Source organism: Bos mutus, chromosome 8, assembly GCF_027580195.1.
Source record: "Bos mutus isolate GX-2022 chromosome 8, NWIPB_WYAK_1.1, whole genome shotgun sequence".
Classification (NCBI taxonomy): Eukaryota; Metazoa; Chordata; class Mammalia; order Artiodactyla; family Bovidae; genus Bos; species Bos mutus.
This window is the reverse complement of record NC_091624.1, coordinates 63,255,522-63,277,203: the sequence shown is the minus strand read 5'-3', so window position 1 is coordinate 63,277,203 and position 21,682 is coordinate 63,255,522. Positions and strand designations below refer to the sequence as shown.

At 38.2% G+C, this 21,682-nt stretch overlaps 1 protein-coding gene across 1 annotated transcript in view; it reads left to right on the top strand.

Annotated features, from left to right (window-relative positions):
• Window positions 1-21,682, top strand: part of TMC1 (transmembrane channel like 1) — a 163,012-nt gene that overhangs the window by 86,216 nt on the left and 55,114 nt on the right. The window contains exons 6-9 of the mRNA XM_005887852.2: window positions 396-486; window positions 2,191-2,272; window positions 9,227-9,333; window positions 13,246-13,344. Of these exons, the coding sequence (XP_005887914.1) occupies window positions 396-486; window positions 2,191-2,272; window positions 9,227-9,333; window positions 13,246-13,344 (379 nt within the window). The remainder of the gene's footprint in view (window positions 1-395; window positions 487-2,190; window positions 2,273-9,226; window positions 9,334-13,245; window positions 13,345-21,682) is intronic.

The window sequence follows — 21,682 nt, the reverse complement described above, 5'->3', positions numbered from 1 at the left end:
TAAAAAAGAAGGAAAGTATTTTAAAATAAACATTCTGACTGCCAGAATCTGAAATAAACTTCAGATTCAATTTTACATGTGGTAGAAATGAGAACTGGGGTTCTCTATTTTGATGTTTAGCATAAATTCCTTGCTTTTTGATAACTCCAGCTGATTAATAAGTGAGACTAAAACATCTTATTCTTCCTGGACAGAATTTTAAAAACTTAAACACTTGGCTAGATTTTAAAACTTAAACATCATTTACAAATCCCAAGATTATGAAATTCAGTCACTTGTTAAGAGTTTAAAAGGGTCAAGGAGAAATAAAGCAGTAGACCTAATAAAATTAAATATCCACTACCTATATACTATATAAATCTCCACCCACATTTTATTTTGTTTTATTTTCTCAGGGAAGCAAAAAAATTTGTGAGTGAAAATGAAGGGGCTCTTGGGAAAGGAAAAGGGAAACAGTGGTTTGCATTTAAGATAATGATGGCCAAGGTAAGTATTTTCATAGCTCAGTCAGTTTGATGCCATATAAGCTCTGTGGAAGCCACATTGCCCCCAAGGGGTTGTAAAACTGGTTCTGTTCTGAGAGAGTGAAAAAAAAAAATCCAACATGTTACGTGTATACTTAGGCATGTTATACTAGATACTCAGTACTCTGTGTTATTGAAATTTGGAGAAAGGGGTGATTCCGAAAAAAAAAAAAAAAAATTTTTTTTTTTGTCCTGAAAGGCTCTTTAAAGGAGTTAAAGTGAAAAATAAGTTGAGAAACATTGATTTATGGCAAAAGATTGACTTGTATAATTTTATCACTTCCAAATGTAATGGACTGTGCCCCTTTCATTTTCATTCCCTGGGAGTTATGTGGTTCTGGATCAAGGTTTCTTTCTCAAAATGTCTACAAGTTACAGAGCCATATAACTCTTCTCTACTAGGTACATCAACTATAAATTGGATAGAACATAAGAGAAAACAAATGATATGCCAATATAAACTTTTGGAAAAGATAGAAAAGAGACTAACATTTATTTAGCACTTACTATGTTCCAAGCACTGAGTTAAATCCTTCTATAAAAATTGAGTCCTTATTATAAAAGTCCTTCCACATTTAATTCTCACAGCAAAGTAGGTATGTAGACATTATTATCTCCTCTTTACAAATGTTATACCACCTGATGCTAAATATGTTCCCATAGAGATGGAGTTTTGTGAATAAAGTTTATTTATCTTAAATATGAAATCTATAGGTAGATCTGATACATATTTATATATCATGGATTAGTTTTACCTGTTTTTACAGTTTAAATAAATGGAATCATACAGTATTTATGCTTTTGTTTCTTGCTTCTTTGAGCAATGTTATTTGCATGAAATATGTCCATGTCGTGGGAGTTATAGTTCATTTTTATTTATATGTTATATTCTATCATATGAAGATATTGTAATTTACTTATCCATTCGATTATAGATGAATATTTGAGTTGTTTCTGGTTTAGGTAATCTTTTGAACTTCAGACTCGTATCAAATCTTATTTAGCTACTCCTAAACATGCCTGTTTAGCTCATCCATTATCCCAGCATCATCTATACACATGCAAAGTTATCTGTCCCATCCTCATTCTTCTTCTTATGGGTAACCCAACATTGTTGGATAAAGTGGAAGGAAGATCTTTTACAAAAACTAGTTTATGATTTTTTTTCCCTTCCCTTTCCTATAACACCATGCCTTTCCATTTAGACAACTGTTTTATCTCTACCAGAATGAAAAGTCATAGCACTTAACATACTGTACAGTGTACTTGACCTAGAAGCCCTTCAAAGCAGGAACTATGCCTTATTTATAGTTCCTTAATTTCTTCATGCAATGAATATTTAATTAAACACATACCTTATTAGGTGCTAACTCAGTCCTGCTCTCTTACTGTGTAGCAGAATAAACAGATCATTTTCAGTGGTTGGCATGTTTTCTGTAAAACAGAGAGCCAGTAAATATCTTTTAATTAAATTGGTCCAGGAGTAGGTAGGGAACAGGAGAACAAGTGAAACCCAGCATCTTCCCCTTTTACAAAAAGCACTATGTGATGCCAGAGCAATCTTTCCAAGCTCATTGTCATGTGATATTTTGGGATGAGTATGGGGGATAAACATCTTAACAAACAAGCAGTTGGGTTTTACTGTTGTACTTGGGTTTCTTTTCAGAAATGGGCAAAATTTCTCCGAGATTTTGAGAACTTCAAAGCTGCTTGTGTCCCATGGGAAAATAAAATCAAGGCAATTGAAAGTAAGTGCTCATTCTATCTCATTAGATGAGGAATACTGTCCTAGATAAATGTCTCATAAGCTTATCAGGTGGTTTTCTCAGTCCTGTACTACTGAAAAGATTAAAAACAAGAAAACAAACAAATAAAGACATTTTTATGACCTCTTTGCTCACTGTGAAGCTTTGCTAGCACTTACTAACTGCAGCACTGGAGACTCCACTCTCCTTTTCTGCATTAGACCAAAATATTCTCATTTTGACCTTGTATTTTCTTCTACACATGAAAGTCAGTATTGTGCACAATGACATTGAGTCATATCATTGGGAAAGCAGAGATTTTATTTTGGAAATGAACATGACATTGAAAATACATAATCACTTGAAATATTGTAAATCAACTGTACTTCAATTTAAAATAAATTCATATAGAAATATCAAAAAAAGAAAATATACATTCACTTGGATGTTAGACAATAATCAAAATGAGACATATCTAAAAATAGTGAAGAAATCTTAAAGCATCATTTTCAAACCTCTGAAGGGAGAATAAGCAATAATCATCCAGAAACTCACTATCTGAATATCATATTGTGCCTTCATTTTGTACAATGTTCATAGTGTACAGAGAAAGCAGGAGAATATACCCAATCAAAAACCTATTTATTATAGTGCTCTAGGCTTATAATAAGGAAGATAAAAATTTTTTAATATTGTAAATATGATTTTGAGCATAACCTTGTTATATTCTGATTTCTAATAGTTTTGAGTAGAATCTGATTTTCCTCCATACCCCTCCAGATAGCAGGGCAGATTTTCCTGCTGGCTAAATGTGGTGTTGCCTAATTAAAGTGGAGGCTCCATAGGGAGATAACACAGTTGATGGATATTTCACTGACAAGATTGGGCACGTTTTAGGAGTGACTACCTCTCAGTCCTCTGTCTCTCATCATCAGATGGCAATGAATTAAAATACGTCAGCTTATTAATCGAATACATAATACATAATAAAATAAATCAGCTCATTAATTCCTCCCACATATTCCTATACCAGCCCTTTCTTGCTGTATTTTTCTCAACACTTATCACTATCTAAAATACAGTATTTTTCATTTAATTTAAAAATAAATTATTAAATAAATAATAAATAAAATAATTAAATGAAAAATACAGTCATTTCACTTCATCTTGATCATTTCTTCCAATAGATATGAAGGCAGAACATTTGTTTTGTTCACTCCTGGACCCCCAGACCTAGAATATGCTTGATCTTAATGAATGTGCTGAATAAAATTAAATTTCCAAATGGAAATGGAAAAATAAATTTCTAAAACTCTTGCTGTTTCCATTTTGATCCCAGTAGGGCCTGGATCCCAATACTAATGTGGACCAGGTACTCACTTGTTGACTTTCAACTTTTTTTCATATGAAAAATAGATTTGATAATTCTTGCTGTGAAGTTTTGTGTCATATGGTGATGCCATGGAGTTTAACTGTTATGCCAGCCTTGTAAAAGGACCTTGCGTAAAACCCCATGGTTACCTGCTGAGAAGCACCTTATCAACCACATTGGATTGCATATTTTGCTGAAGAAGCTGTACATTGGTACTCCAGGAGTACAAATATAACCTATACTTTCTTGACTCCTGTATTACTATGAAAACCATGGATTAAATCATTGAATTCTTTCAAGCTGGAGATTACAAGCCTTTCTCAGAATCAAAATCTACTTCTTCCTAATAGTAAATTACAGCATCAAAGTTAAAGTGTGATACAGACTTAGAGAACAGACTTATGGTTGCCAGGGATGGTTGGGGGAAGGGATAGTTAGGACATTTGGGGTGGACATGTATACACTGCTATATTTAAAATAGGTAACTTACAAGGACCTACTGTATAGCACAGGGAACTCTACTCAATGTTATATGGCAGCCTGGATGGGAGGGGAGTTTGCGGGAGAATGGATACATGTATGTGTATGGCTGAGTCTCTTCACTGTTCACCTGAAACTATCACAACATGGTTAATGAGCTATACAAAATAAAAAGTTGAAAAAAAGACAGTTTTCAGAAACAGGAGACATAAAAAAAAAAAAAACGAAGGTGTGATAGACTACTTTTTTTTTAAGACCAGAAATAGCTTTAGACAGGCAACCTTAAGCACAGAGTTTAAACTACATGTTTCCCTGCTGGCCTAAGGGCTCCAGAAAAATGTAAATTAAATTTGCCACATTTAATTCCCCATCCTTAGATCAGTTTGACAGAAACTGTGCTCTGAATCCTTGCCTAACAAGATGGTATTTATATTTTACTTTACAGCAGGTAATTTAATTGGTCTTTTCCCATTTAGAAATGCTCATATTTATCTGCTTGTCTTATTACCCATCTGTTCAAGAGGAAATTATCACGATGACAGACTACAAATTACTCTGTCTTAATAATAAATATCCAGAGGGAGATATGAAACCTTAACATTAATTTAAAAGATACACAAGAAAATTCAGGAAAAAGAATATTGTATAAGATTTAGACTTCATTTTAATAAATACCAAAGACTTTTAATATATTAATAATTTACTAATGAAACAGAATTTATTCATTAGATTAAAGAGAAAGGAATTGGTCATTGATGGGCACAATCCAGATTTGTAAATTTGATCAGCCTTAGCTGTTTGATGGATATTACCTATATCTATTCTCTCACACACACATTCATTGCATATTTATTCTATATAGCATAAAATAGTATTTAAAAAAAAATTTTTTTAAATGAATTTAACTATGATTATCCCAGGTGGCACTAGTGGTAAAGAATCTGCCTGCCAATGCAGGAGACATAAGAGTGGCAGGTTCGATCCCTGGGTTGGGAAGATCCCCTGGAGAAGGAAATGGCAACCCACTCCAGTATTCTCGCCTGAAGAATCCCACGGATGGAGGAGCTTGGTAGGCTACAGTCCACGGGGTCGCAAAGAGTCGGACACGACTGAGTGACTTCACTTTCACTTTCTACAAGAATAAGTCTAAGCACATGGAAATTACTGTTCTTTTAATTATGCTCATTTAGCTACACTGTAGAAAGGTTTCTTTTTTTTTTTTTTAGGAAATGCCAGTTTCAGTCAACAATCCCTGGGAGGATAGAACCACTGGGCTAAGTGAATATAAAGAGGGAAAAGGTTTTCTTTTTCATTTTTTGTGTTGAGAAAGGGAAAGGGCATATGGAACTTTGATGTCAACCCATGGATTTGTTTTCTCTTCTTTGTGATCTTTGTTTTTGTTTTGTTAGTGTTCTTTCCTCCTCTGCCATTGGTAGATGTCACACAGAAGGAACACTGCCTTCTGGACTTCTCGGTCTCTTTGACCTGTGTCTGGATCTTTCCTACGATCACTCTAACTTTGATGAAATCTATTTTCCTACAATTCATTTTCTTTATACCTAGGATTTTGCAGAGAAAAGCCTTAGTTTTCACTTCCCTACCTCCCCAAAAAATTGTGGTGAAGCCACTTTCAAGTCTAAAAACTCGAGTTTATAAGCTTTGGGATCGAATGTATATTTCACCCATAATATATATGGATTATATATAGGGTGGATATGTTTGTGCATCCTCAGTTGCTCAGCTGTGTCTGACTCTTTGCGACCCTATGGACTGTAGCCTGCCTGCCAGGCTTCTCTGTCTGTGAAATTCTCCAGGCAAGAGTGCTAGAGTGGGTTGCCATTTCCTTCTCTAAGAGATTTTCCTGATGCGGGGATTGAGCCCAGGTCTCCTGCATTGCAGGCAAAGTCTTTACTATCTGAGCCACTAGAGAAGCCCATATATTATGTAAGGGGTATTTTTTGAAATATTTTAATTTGCTTTTCTTTTTTGCTTTTAGGTATATTTACACTTATCTGCCAGGGATTGTGTATGGGGGAGTGGGAAAGGGTGGTCCATGGTGCTAATTAGAAGAGCAAAAGCATAAAAGGCCAGGAAGGAAGGAAAGAAAAAAGGAGGGAGGGAAAGAGGGAAGGATGGGTCAGTATCCTATGCTCAGAACTCTATATCAGAGGGTTTCACATGTATTTTCAGGGAAAAGCTTGCCACGGAAACCTAGAGACGAATATTCTCCAGTTAATGAATAACTGTAATGACTAATAAGCTGGAAGTCCACTGCCTTCAATAAAACATGATAAGTGAACCTGGCTGAGGCAGCCCTTGGGTAGTTGTTACCAGAGAACACAGATAACAACCATGAAATGATATGAAATCACTGGGAGCCAGGTGGATGATCAGATGTCCTCGGAGAGGAGGATCTGCTCCAGCATTTCTGCAGATAGACCAGTGCATCCAGTTACAACACCTGGCAGGGGGCGGGCATGTTTATCAACAGCACACACTTTTTGAAATTTTGTAGAACTCAGTACCCCTCTACAAAATGAAATGAATCCAAATACAAAATGTCCAACTGGGGCTTCCCAGGCCATGCTAGTGGTAAAGAACCTGCCTACCAATGCAGGAGACATAAGAGACATGGATTCAATCCTGGGGTCAAGAAGATGCCCTGGAGGAGGGCATGGCAACCCACTCCAATATTCTTGCCTGGAAACTTCCATGGACAGAAGAGCCTGGCGGGCTACAGTTCATACATAAGGTTGCAAAGAGTTGAACATGACTGAAGCAATTTAACATGCCTTCATGCATGCACAATGTCCAGTTAGACACTGAATTCCTTTTAAGTTTCTATAAAAACTGTCACTGTGTTCTGAGAGTAAGTAAGATGGTACCTAAAGAATGGACTAAATTCTGGAAATAGAGGTCTGACTCTCATATGAGCTTGGCTTTATCTTAGTAAGCAGAGGCTGAAATTTGCTCCACACTAACTTCCCTCCTCCGGTAATAATGCTTCCCCATCAGCAATGCTTCAAAGCTAGAGACCCCAAAAAAACCAGTGTTCCCCAGGAGGTGCTTTGCTGAATGAGTCAGGACAAAGGGCCTGATGCAGATAGTAGCTGAAAATGTTCCCTGGTTTTTCTTGGGCAATGAAAATGAAAATTAGGAAGACTGGGGAAACTAGCAACTTGCTATTGAATCTTAAATGATTATCAAAGGACATTGGCTTTTATTAATCTGTGAAATTTCAACCTGAGACTCAAATTCAGTTTTTTCTTCCTTTTCCATTCTCTGATTTAAGAGAATGCTTTTATTTGGTTTTTCTTTGTCAATAAGAATTGGACAGATCACTTTACTTACCTGAGGTGTGAGTTGACAGCACATTCTTGCTTGTCCCCTCCCAATTAATTCCCCAGGCCTGAAGTGAGTGTTAAAATGTGAAGTCTCCCTGACCACCCCCACTGCTTAACACTTGTCAATGACTTTTCATCACATTTAAAATAAAACGCTCACTTTTAACCTTTCCTTAAGAGGCCCTGCACCCACTGTCATTTGGTTTCTTCATCTGCATCCATCTCCATTTTCCTTTTTTCATTGTACTCCAACCGGAAGCCTTTAGGTTTGTTCCTCAATTGTCCTGGGCTCTGGCTTCCCTCATGATATTTGTCCCTGCATTTTCCTCTGCTTGAGATGCTCTTCCCCAGCTCTGGACACTGCTGCCTGTTCCTTCAACTTCAGATCTCTGCTCAAATGTTACCTTCTTTCATTTCAGCCTCTGCTTACTAAGATGAGGCCAAGCTCACATGAGAGTCAGACCTTCCTCTACAAACCCATCTAAAGCAACCCCTCTCAATATTTTACCTTCTTCCCTCTAGGACTGATCTGGATAAATTATTATATATACTTTTATAAATTTATGATCATAATGTAATGTAGTATATATTATGATGGATGTATACTTCTTTATGTCTTTTTAAATTATTGCATATTTCTTATTTCCACACCTCAATAAAATATAATTTGTATTAGGGCAGCAATCCTGTCTCTGATATTATGTTTCACATCTAAGATAATTCCTGACAGAAGGTAAACATGTGAAAAATGAATGAATGGACTTCAGCTTCTACACTATCTATGAAATGCCCCATCTGCTCAGAACAGCACGGAATGGTCTATAGGATGTGTGTGTGTGTTCGTCACTCAGTTATGTCCAACTCTTTGTGACATCATGGACTGTAGCCTGCCAGGCTCCTCTCCATAAAAGATGTGGTAAACTATGGAAAGAATATTGTTGCTTGAGGAAAAAAGAGGAAGAAGCACAGTAATTATAATGATAGCTAACCACTGGCCAGGCATTGTAGTAACTGTAATAGGGAGGAATTTTTGTGTTCTGTTATGTTAACCACTAAAGGGATGTTGCCTGTAAGTTTAAATTATACATAATGGCCTGTTTCTGGGAATCCTGCCTTCCAGGTAATGAGCATTAAGCTAAAATATCTCTGTTTAGCTCATGAGGAACATTCTCATCAGGTCTACCTATGAATGACTAAAGGAAGGAAGAAATTAACACATTCCCTCTGGAAGCTAGCTGGAATTAGGAAGTGTTTGACTTTTTTCCCTCTGCTTTTAGTATAAAGGAAACCTAACTTCTAAACCAGGCCAGATAGTTCTTTGGGGGCATAACTTCACCATCTTCTTGCTGGCTTTCTGAATAAAGTCATTACCAACAACTCATCTCTTGGTTTATTGACCTGTTGTGTGGTGAGAAGTACGAGCTTGGGCTCAATAACATAACCAGTTTATATAGATTTTCTCATTTAACTGTGTTAACTCAAAGAATAAAATGAACTCTTCAAATGGCAACTCTGGCTGCTGAGCAAAAGGCAGGAAGATGGACTCTAAAGATGTAGTAATTGTGCAGAATGCACATCTACTTTTATCATGTTAACATTTTCTCTTTCTGGATAGAAAAAAAAAAAAATGCTAGAGCCTGTAAAAGTGAAAAAAAAATGTGTTGCAATGATGCAATGAGATGACTCAATTTGGAAGACACCAAGACTTGGCTTTTGTCTTGTTTTGCCCCCTCTCTCAAACTTTTATTTTCTTTTTAATAGGTCAGTTTGGCTCATCAGTGGCTTCATACTTCCTCTTTTTGAGATGGATGTATGGAGTAAACATGGTTCTCTTTATCCTGACATTCAGCCTTATCATGTTGCCAGAGGTAAGATTCTGACTTCTAGTTTATAAAACATGCTGTAACAAGCTTCTTATGCAAGCACTCTACTAAAAAAACTCCACTCTTTAAGAGCAGAATGCCTATCTAGCTACCTATGCTGTTAGAGTAATAGTATTTGTAACAAATTAATCTTCAAAATGGTGTCCATCAACCAAAGGTCCTAATTCTTCTCTGAGGAGTATGTGGCCTCCTGAAATAATAAATAAAATGTGTGTGCCTGTTTAAATGTACATTTATCTGTGGAAAGTTTCACAGATTCTATCAGATTCATAAGGTGGTCCCTATGCCCAAATATTAATTACTCAAGAGAAAGACTTTGACATCTTGTGAGTTGCATGTATTTATTTTGCCAAGTTAGCTTTGAAAAAGATACTATTTAATGCAACTTTGCAAAAAGCAGAGGAGAAAAGGAAAGATATAAGCATCTGAATGCAGAGTTCCAAAGAGAAAGATAAGAGATAAGAGAGAGTTCCAAAGAGAGAGAGAGATAAGAAAGCCTTCCTCAGCGATCAATGCAAAGAAATAGAGGAAAACAATAGAATGGGAAAGTCTAGAGATCTCTTCAAGAAAATTAGAGACACCAAGGGAACATTTCATGCAAAGATGGGCTAAATAAAGGACAGAAATGGTAGGGACCTAACAGAAGCAGAAGATATTAAGAAGAGGTGGCTAGAATACACAGAAGAACTGTACAAAAAAGATCTTCATGACCCAGATAATCACAATGATGTGATCACTCACCTAGAGCCAGACATCCTGGAATGTGAAGTCAAGTGGGCCTTAGAAAGCATCACTACGAACAAAGCTAGTGGAGGTGATGGAATTCCAGTTGAGCTATTTCAAATCCTGAAAGATGATGCTGTGAAAGTGCTACACTCAATATGCCAGCAAATTTGGAAAACTCAGCAGTGGCCAAAGGACTGGAAAAGGTCAGTTTTCATTCCAATCCCAAAGAAAGGCAATGCCAAAGAATGCTCAAACTACCGCACAATTGCACTCATTTCACATGCTAATAAAGTAATGCTAAGAATTCTCCAAGCCAGGCTTCAGCAATTCGTGAACCATGAACTTCCAGATGTTCAAGCTGGTTTTAGCAAAGGCAGAGGAACTAGAGATCAAATTGCCAACATCCGCTGGATCATAGAAAAAGCAAGAGAGTTCCAGAAAAACATCTACTTCTGCTTTATTGACTATGCCAAAGCCTTTGACTGTGTGGATCACAATAAACTGTGGAAAATTCTGAAAGAGATGGGAATATCAGACCACCTGATCTGCTTTTGAGAAACCTGTATGCAGGTCAGGAAGCAACAGTTAGAACTGGACATGGAACGACAGACTGGTTCCAAATAGGAAAAGGAGTACATCAAGGCTGTACTAAGACCAATTAACTAAGACCAAGAAACAAGACTGAGGTTGTGTATTTAACTGTAAGAAGTTAAATGACTCTGACTTCTTTGGATGCTTACCATGCATGTTGGGTTAGGCTTTACTTAACCTACAAAGGATCTTTCCAGATATCAGTATTTCAAAAGCCAATTTGTTCAATACACCATTGGCAACAGCCCAAACTAATTGTTTTGAGTGACTTTTTATCCCTGTGGTTTCAAATCAGAGCCAGCTTTTGCATCAAGCCACCACCCCACAAGAATAATACTAGTGTCTTATATGCTTAATGAGTTTCAGCTTTTAATGTGCAAAGTACTTTCACTTCTTTTACTCACTGAATCTCACAACAAATTTATAAAGTAGAATAAAGTCAAGTTTTCTTTCTCCATTTTAAAAATGTGGAATCTGAGTCACATAATGGTCATTGGACTTAGCTGATATCACAGAGTGAAGAGATTTTTTTTTTTTTTTTAAGCTTATCTGGAATGAGCGTTCATCTTGTGTAACAAGCTTTTGCACCCTGTTTTGCTAGTTTTATAATCTTTGAGATAATTTGGGGGGTTATATGACTATCTGGCTCGTGAAAGATGGTGGACTTAGATCAAAAGTCCTAAGATGTCTGAGGTCATAAGTATAGTACAACTCCTAAGCAAAAACTTTAAGCAATGCAGCAGAATGTACTTCACCTATTTTGAGTTAACCCCAACTTTGTTTTTGCTCTTCTCTAAGGAAACCTGAAACTCTATCACCAGTTTCTATGACCCTTCTCCGTGTCAGATGCAGGGTATACACGGAATCTTATCAGCTGCGTTTACTCTTTCCCCCTACACCATGCTGCCTCCATGTGGAGGAATGAAAGGTTATTGCTAATTCATTCCAACTGTAGAAAATTGTAGGATGCTCCTGGGTTGGGAAGATCTTCTGGAGAAGGAAATGGCAACCTACTCCAGTATTTTTCATGGAAAATTCCATGGGCAGAGGAGCCTGGCAGGCTACAGTCCATGGGGCTGTAAAGGGTAGGACATGACTGAGTGACTGAGCACTGAGCACTCATATGTAGTGCAGGAAGCCAATATGTGTTCAATTCGATGTGTTCCCAGAACTAGGAAGCATATTGGTTTTGGATGCTTTTTTCCAGGTTGTGTTAGATATTGAGGGGCATCCTGTTTTCTGGGCATTGATTATCAACTCCAGCAAACAAACAGAAGAGGATGGGCTTGCTGATTGCTGACTTTACAGAATCAACAGAGGGCAGGACTTGTTGCCTCCTGGCTGCAATGCTGGATTTTTCAGGGGCCTCCACCCAGCAGCCTTACTCAGCATTCCTCCGATGCATTTGCCCTTTTGCCCTAATTTCCTGCTTCCTGTGCAAACCGGAGACCCTAATCTTCTCTGTTTTCTGTGGCCTCCAACTCTGGGGAAAAAGAGCATGAGTAGAACCCACCCTCTGTTCTGTTCTGTCTAAGGAAGCCAGAAGAACTGCCGTGGAAGCTGTGCAGTTTGGGTGGAGAGAAGGAGCAGGGGCTGATTCGCAGCTGTTGCCCAGTCAATCTATGCACCTAGGTTTCCACCCACGTTCTTCCTCTTCCTCCGGCCACAGCCCCAGAGAAGGGATGTTTTCATGTTGCACAAGAAGCAGCATCTGCTTGGCCAACTTCATGCCTATGCTGGGGCTAGAGGGGTAGTTTTTTCCCTACTCTGCTCCATCACTGACTTCTTCCACCCCTAATCACATGTCTTCTAATCTGGTAGCACAAGGTCTGGGCAGTAAACCTGAATCAGTGATGAAGCCGACATCACAGTCAGGGTGCAGTCTTCCCTCCTAGTTAAAAAGTGAAAGTGTTAGTTGCTCAGTCGTGTGAAACTCTTTGTGACCCTGTGGACTGTATCCCACCAGGCTCCTCTGTCCGTGAGATTTTCCAGGCAAGAAAACTAGAGTGGGTAGCTACTCCCTTCTCCAGGGGATCTTCCCAACCCAGGGATTGAAGCCAGGTCTGCATTGCAGACAGATTCCTTACCATCTGAGCCACCAGGGAAGCCCCTGCTAGTTGACACCCTCTAATTGTATGAGTGATCTCCTTGTTCTTCTCTTCCTTGACATGAAAGAGAGATTCTCCTCCACCCCCAGCCCTGAGGGGTATTCCCATCTGACTATGTGGGTAGTATGTTTTTCTTTGAAAACTATTGTCCCCCAAAGGCCACCTCTCTCCTTTCCTGACCTCCTAAATGAGACTAGTATGGCAGTGGTGGTGGGTAGTAGGGCTCTCAGCAAGCCTCTGGGAAAAGTGGTTGGTTAGATTGCTGGTGGTCTGCTGAAGTCAGAATGCAGGGTCCTTTGTTCTTAACTCTGGATTTAGTAGTCAGTTCCCAGAAAAGGGGACCCCACATGGAGACCCACAGAGTCCCCATGAAAAAGTTTCAGAAGAGTTCTAACCAAAACCATTTGTGATCACATGTGTGGCTCAGACTTTGTTTCCAATTGTCAACTGCTTTCTTTGTTTTTCCATGTAGTACCTCTGGGGTTTGCCATACGGCAGTTTACCTAGGAAAACGGTTCCCAGGGCTGAGGAGGCATCAGCAGCCAACTTTGGTGTCCTGTATGACTTCAATGTAAGTATTTCCACATAGCTGTGTGGTGACAGATTTTTCCGTATTCTGTAATTCCATGGCCCCTCTTCTGTAACTGAATAAAAGTCTTAAGAGAGAGGGCTCTGACCTTTAAAAAAAAAAAAAAAAAAAAAAAGGGAGGAAAAGTAAATGGAGTTTAGGAATATGATAAGATGATTAAATGGGAATATAGATTATTGAATGAACATTCAGTTCAGTCACTCAGTCATGTCCGACTCTTTTTAACCCCTGGACTGCAGCACGCCAGGCTTCCCTGTCCATCACCAACTCCTGAAGCTTGCTCAAACTCATTTCCATCGAGTCAGTGATGCCATCCAACCATCTTGTCTTCTGTTGTCTCCTTCTCCTCCTGCCTTCAATCTTTACCAGCATCAGGGTCTTTTCAAATGAGTCAGCTCTTTGCATTAGGTGGCCAAAGTATTGGAGTTTCAGCTTCAGCATCATTCCTTCCAGTGAATATTCAAGACTGATTTCCTTTAGGATGGACTGGTTGGATTTCCTTGCAGTTCCAGGGACTCTCAAGAGTCTTCTCCAACACCACAGTTCAAAAGCATCAATTCTTCAGCGCTCAGCTTTCTTTATGATCTGACTCTCACATCCATACATGACTACTGGAAAAACCATAGCTTTGACTAGATGGACCTTTGTTGGCAAAGTAATGTCTCTGCTTTTTAATATGCTGTCTAGGTTGGTCATAACTTTCCTTCCAAGGAGCAAGTGTCTTTTAATTTCGTGGCTGCAGTCACCATCTGCAGTGATTTTTTTTTTTTTCTAATTTTATTTTATTTTTAAACTTTACATAATTGTATTAGTTTTGCCAAATATCAAAATGAATCCACCACAGGTATACATGTGTTCCCCATCCCGAACCCTCCTCCCTCCTCCCTCCCCATACCATCCCTCTGGGCCGTCCAGTGCACCAGCCCCAAGCATCCAGCATCGTGCATCGAACCTGGACTGGCAACTCGTTTCCTACATGATATTTTACATGTTTCAATGCCATTCTCCCAAATCTTCCCACCCTCTCCCTCTCCCACAGAGTCCATAAAACTGTTCTATACATCAGTGTCTCTTTTGCTGTCTCAGTATACAGAGTTATTGTTACCACCTTTCTAAATTCCATATATATGCGTTAGTATACTGTATTTATGTTTTTCCTTCTGGCTTACTTCACTCTGTATAATAGGCTCCAGTTTCATCCACCTCATTAGAACTGATTCAAATGTATTCTTTTTAATGGCTGAGTAATACTCCATTGTGTATATGTACCACTATTTTCTTATCCATTCATCTGCTGATGGACATCTAGGTTGCTTCCATGTCCTGGCTATTATAAACAGTGCTACGATGAACATTGGGGTACACGTGTCTCTTTCCCTTCTGGTTTCCTCAGTGTGTATGCCCAGCAGTGGGATTGCTGGATCATAAGGCAGTTCTATTTCCAGTTTTTTAAGGAATCTCCACACTGTTCTCCATAGTGGCTGTACTAGGTTGCATTCCCACCAACAGTGTAAGAGGGTTCCCTTTTCTCTGCACCCTCTCCAGCATTTATTATTTGTAGACTTTTGGATTGCAGCCATTCTGACTGGTGTGAAATGGTACCTCATAGTGGTTTTGATTTGCATTTCTCTGATAATGAGTGATGTTGAGCATCTTTTCATGTGTTTGTTAGCCATCTGTATGTCTTCTTTGGAGAAATGTCTATTTAGTTCTTTGGCCCATTTTTTGATTGGGTCGTTTATTTTTCTGGAGTTGAGCTGCAGTGATTTTGGAGCCCCCCCACCCCCTCAAATAGTCTCTCACTGTTTCCATTGTTTCCCCATGTATTTGCCATTAAGTGATGGGACTGGATGCCATGATCTTAGTTTTCCTCATGTAAATATTATTGTCACTGTTTGGAAAAGGACAAAGCAAGAGTTTGCAAATGTGCTTTTTGGAAAATCTTGTTGTATTCCTCAGGTTTTGATATTTTGTATTAGCGTCTTCCCCTCTTACACATGTCTATTTAGCATTATTGAAGAGTCAATACTAAATAAAACTAGATAGTAAATATAAACAATACCAAATTCTAACTGTTATATAAAATGACAATGATTATCACTCAATTGTTATACCCAAATGAGCATTATTCAATCATAGCACTAAAATGAGTATATTACATTTTGAGCTCCCTTGGGTGGGGATTATTATGGCAGGGATTCGTTTTTGCCTATTGAAAAATCATTTTGGAGCATGATTCAAGTCTGTGACAATGATTCAATTCTACACATTCTTCTTAAATGTGTAGTGGCCAGATTAGAGATGTTCTGAAGTGTATAGGATCAGAAAGTAGGTGGAGATTGGGGAATTAATACTTCAGGAATCTTTGAAGGGTAGCAAATGAGAATAAAATTTTATGTAAAGTAGGGAATGAAGGAAGGAGAGAAAAATAGTGGTCTTCATACTTATACTATTAATATGCATATTTCACAGATGTTTTGAATTCTACCCTCAACCTCTCTAAATTGTGAGTTTCCTAAAGAAAGGATAACATCTGCTGCATCTTCGTTGAAGCCCTTGACATAATACTCAACCAGTAGAGACCTAATGAATCTTGTTTCCTGGGAATCCTGAGCAAGGGGGAGGATTTGTAGAGCGTTGAAATAAGAACCAAAGAATTTAATTGATGTGAGCAGTACCAGCAAATATAAACTTTAGGAAATGTTCCCAGCCTCTGACTCAACAAGGCAGCTATAGAATAAGCACAAGCAGAGTGACAGCCTCAACTTTGTGGCCTTTGTAATTTTAATTCACACCTGTCAGTTGGAATTTTCACTTAAATTCAATGTTTATTAAATATAAACATGCCCTGGTTTTACAAAGATGAATGTGACATGGTTCTTGACCTCAAGGTAACTATGACAGTAGAAGAAAGCTCTTACACAGGCAACTAGTATACAATATGTTCTGCACTTAGTAAAATGAAGGAGAAAAAAATACCGGGGAGCCCTGGGGAAGCAGGTTGTTTATTTTGCTTGCGTGCCTGGGTTTCAGAGAAGATATGGCCTTTGAGTTAGATTTGACTTCTTTTCTTTTATTTCTTCTTTCTATTACTTCTACTTCTTCCATTTCTCCCTCTCTCCTCCCCCCTCATTTACATTTCAATTAATTTGTTACTATGCATCCCCCATGCTATTTTTATTTCTCATTCTCTCCTCTGACTAGTAACATAATAAGCTTCCAGTCTGGTTAATAAGACCAAGAACTAATAATATTACTGGCATTTTCTGATGTTTTAGTCATATCAGGGAAAGGAAGAACTAAAAGTATGAATAAAAGGTGTTTTGACTTTTAAACACATATTTTTGAAGTTTCTACACTTACAAATTTGTCAAGTAACTGAAATGAAACAATGTCCATTTTGCAAACAATGTCTGTTTGAGATTTTAGAGGTATTAATTAACTGAGAAAGACAAAGAGGAAGGTGGCGCTGGGAGAGTTGCTAAGGAGTGGACCAGAGAGTCTAGGAGATGAACACAGGAGACTAGAGGAAAGGTTTGGGCAATGAGTATGCTTTCTAAGATTTTTATTATTGCCCTCAACAGCTTTCTCCTGTTCAGTTTGGTGAAATATTATTTTTTGATTGTGCACCAGATCTTAGTTGTGGCATGCAGCATCTTTTCATTGCAGTATGTGAGATCTAGCTCCCTGACCAGGGACTGAACCCATGCCCTCTGCACTGGGATCACAGAGTCTCAGCCACTGGACCAGTAAGGAAGTTCCCAGTTTGGTGGAATACTATTTACTGTGGCTAGAGGAAGATGGAAACAGGAAGACCCTATAATATTCACTTAGGCCAACCTAGAAATTATTCTAAGGCCATGAGAGATTATTGAAAGGTCAAGAAAAAAAGTCATTAAAGTAATGGTATGCACTTATTTCTTTCTTAATTTTTTTCTGAGGACCATGATCACTCAATTGTTTGACATATCACAAATAAGAGACTTAAGAGAGTAATGAGAATTTTAATCTCATACAGACTTTCTATCCCATGTCTCACATTATAAAGTTAGGGAAACATTGAGTCATAGAAGCATGTTTGAGGTCTTATGGCTAATAAAACCCTCTTAATCTAGTGTTCTTTCTCTGTCCTATATCACATCAGTCAGTTTTTTGTCATAATTTCTAACATCCTTCTCATTGACAGTTTCTGGAACAAAAACTGACTCCATTTAATGCTGTATCTTGCAAGGGGAAAAGGAGTTGAGTGGTTGGATCCCTTTTCCACCTTTTGTAATAAACATGCAATTCTAAATTAGCTTCTCAAGTAGAAAGGTTCAATATTTAACCTTGCCTGAATTCTTTACTTGCTGCTCTGAACAGTTACCTCATAGAGGTGCCCTCTCTGTATTATCAAGTGATCTAACTCGACAGCCCACTATTTCATCTATCATAGTACCATGGCAGAAACCTTTGGCCAGATATCCTTGAGGTCCCTGGAAACCCAGAATTCTGTACTTCCAAAGAGCCCAGAGATGCCAGGAGAAAAAGTTTTAGGCCCAGGGTAGAGATGACTGGTGCCTAAATGGTCCAATCAGAACATGAGCTTTTTTCCCTTCATTTAAGAATGTTAATATATCAGATTAGTTAAGCAGTATCATATAGACACAGATACAGACAAGCACAATCAACTTACAGAACACTGTAAAATAGATGCAAGCATGACCTCTTGTGGTATAAGATCCTATAAGTCGAGAAGGATCAGAAAATTTTCAGGGTGGAGGTGGCAAGTTTGTGGGGAGCTGCTTCTCTGTTGAGTTTATGTTAGAACCTTGGAATGTCTCTCTGGACACTCCCCCTCCTCACTCAGAAGTATCCCTTTGGAGCTCATCCAAATTCCCTTTAATTAATAGCAGTTGAGTACCATTTGATATATGCAAGGCCAGCCAGTCTTATGGATTCTCAAAGTCACCATTTACAAAGCACCATATTTTTAATTTATTTTTATTATATACCCTGTTGTGGGTCTTACTGGGTAAGAGAAAAGTATATTTTATTAAAATAGTAAGAAATAGAAAGGTGATATAATATGGATATTATTAATCAAATTGACAGAAATAGTATTATTTGAAGCAATAGAATTAGAAGAACAGATTTAAGTCAGTAAGAGGCTGTCTTCGTTGGCATGATATTTGGAGACACAAGAATGATGTAGGAATGATGAAGAGACTATAGAGCTTTGATATTCTTGTGAGAGAGACAGGGAGCAACTGAGGTGGAATTTGGAATGAGCTTGAGCTGTTATCAGACAGTGAGATCATGTGGGTAAAGATTTGAGCTGTGAGTAAAGGGAAATGCATTTAGCTTTCCAGCTTGAGGGCATTTTATACATTGTGGATGGAGACAAATGGTGAGTCAAACTTTGTCTTCCCTTTTCCCCTGGTCATCACAGATAGGGAGATGTGGTGAGAAGAGGAGAGTTTATACCCATTATGTATTAAACAGGCACATACATTAAATTTTATCTTTATATAACAATGCTTCAAGATGAAGATCAATAATCTTTTTATATTTGAGGAGATTGGGACTCAGGGAGGTTCACTGGGTTTCCCAAAGACGGCACAGATAATTAAAGAAGGTATTGAAATTCAAACTAAAATGTGGCTGACAATGTAAAATTGTTTGTTTTATTCTAACATATCATCCCAAGCCTATGCCTTCTGCCCACTTTTGCCACATCTCATTTTTGAGGTCTATCCTCAAAGGAGACTGTCACAAACAGTCTAAATGTTAATAAACAGCAGTTCAGGCCCTTGTTTTATTGGCATCAATGTTTCTTTTAAGTAGTGATCTTCTAAAGCCAGGGCATCCACTCTCAGACAGTCTCAGTTCTTGAAGTTCCTTCATCTCTTACTGTACCAGCCACATTTAGAAGAGATATTTTTGTGATTCACATATGGAATGATGCATTCTTTCTTTAGAAATGTTTCAGTAGTTCAAATGTATCTTTGTTTTTAGAGAGCTCCCCTTTTTAAAATTGAGGTAAAATTGACTAAAACATTATATTCGTTTTAAGGTATATAGCATCATGATTTAGTATTTTTATATATGTTGCAAATGGTTACCACAGTAAGTCTAGTAATGACTTTTACTGTACATAACATAGTTACTGAATTTGTTTTTCTTGTGATGAGAAATTTCAAGATTCGCTCCGTCTGCTGAAAACAATGCATAACCTAAAAGTTTAAAATTATGCTTTATTCGATGGCTTTACTGAGATTCATAGCCTGGGGTGGCAGTCTCTCAGATTGCTCTGGGGATTGTTCCAATGAGGTAAGGGAAGAGTCAGGATATATAGGAATCTTTGCTGGGAAAGAACAAAAACAAAACGTAGCCCATATAGTGGAACATAAAAGGATTGCTGCTAGTCACAAAAGAACAAACCTCTCAAGTTAATAATTTTAGTGCATTTGTTTGTGTGAGGAAGATGCAAGAGTCTGGTTTCATTGAAATGATTCATTTCTTAACTATATGGTTCTTAACTATCTAGGACTGGTATCCTATTTTTCTCTCCTGAATTGTCTTAAAAGTGTATGGTTGAGGGTACCTGCAGCAGCAAATGGCTTGATGGCTGCCATGTCCTCTGTTTACTGAAATGGTAGGCAGCTTTGTCCATGATTCTTTTAGCAATTTTCAGGTATGCATACAGTATTATTAACTACAGTCACCATGCTGTATGTTATATCCCCATGACTTCCCTATTTTATAACTGGAAGTTTGTATTTTTTGCCTCCCTTTACCCATGTCACTGTCTTTTGAAGAGGGTCTGAGCAGCTGCTATATTGTTGTTGATGGTGTCTACTCTTGAGACCCCCATGGGGGGTAGCCCCCCAGACTCTTCTGTCCTGGGATTTCCCAGGCAAGAATACTGGAGTGGGTTGCCATTTCCTTCTCCAGAGGATCTTCTCAACCCAGGGATTGAGCCTGTGTCTCCTGCATTGCAGGCAGTCTCTTATTTATCCACTGAGCCACCAAGGAAGCCCATATTGGGATTACTTAGTTTCAACAAGTTTCAAGGCATGGCCCCTTAGCCAAAGCTATTGTCTCAGCCTAGCTCAAAGCTGACTCAGCAGACTCTGAACTCCTAGAACATAAATAATTCCCCAGTGAGGGCAAAAGTAGTACCCCATGCCAGGCTGCTAAGCCTCCTGTAGATTTCCAAATCCATCCAGAGATATGGCTCTTCCCTGGAATGGAGATCCTAAGGTTGGAAGGGGTGAGCATCCGCTCACCTGTGTACATGATGAGACTCCTATAAAGGCTGCACTGAACAGAGGCAGGTACTGCTCGGGCATATGGTGCTGGGATTGGCAGCATCTAAGGGCTGTTCACCCCTGGCTCCCACATTTGCTTCACTTCCTCAATGTCCAATGCAGGTCTTCTGATTCAACAGGCTCATTCAGTATGGTTTAAAATGAGGCATATCAAATTCTGTTCCCATTCATAGGTCTTTTTCTTGCTTCATAGGCTTCTTAAGGACTTGTTTATGACACTTTTATAGCCTGTAATAGGAAAGATCCCTGGGTCTGCTCTTGGCTTTCTTGGTATCCTTTTGTTATCCTGAATTTGGAGAACTGATTCCTTGGGATCGTCTTTCTTTGCTTCAGCAACAACTCCTATTTTTAAGTATCTCTTAAAGTATCTTCTTTAAGCTGTACCTGCCAAACCAAAGATGAGCTTTCTTTTTGCAAAACTTTGGGATGCCTATGATCCTAATACTATGAAAACTAATACTAATACATGAAAACTAATACTAATTAGTTTAATAATTAGTATTAGTTTTTAGTACTAATACATGAAAACATTTCTATAGGAGTACTAATACTATAGGAGTATTAGTTTTTAATACTAATACTAATACATGAAAACGTTGTTTTCTTCTTTAGAAACCATCACAGAAACAAGTCTTCTCATTAATTAAGTGAACATTTATTGAAGATTTGCCAGGTGCCAGGTAGTGTGCCAGGCATTAAGCAAAGTTGAACAAAAACCAACAAAATCTCTGTAATCAAATAATCATAAAAATAAATGTGATTGCAACTGTGCCATGTGCTATGAAAGAAAGCTAAACAGTATTAAGAGAACATGTATCAGGAAACTTGGTTTATGGCCTAAGAGAGGGAGGTGGATAAGAGCAGGAGTTTTTCTGAGAAAATAACATTTGAATTGGGCTTTGAAGAACCAGGGAAAATAGACATTATAGGCAGTGAGAACAGCATCTGTAAATGTCCTGTGATGAGAGAGGTCTGCCTTATTTAAAGGACAGAGTGAAAGCTGGCGA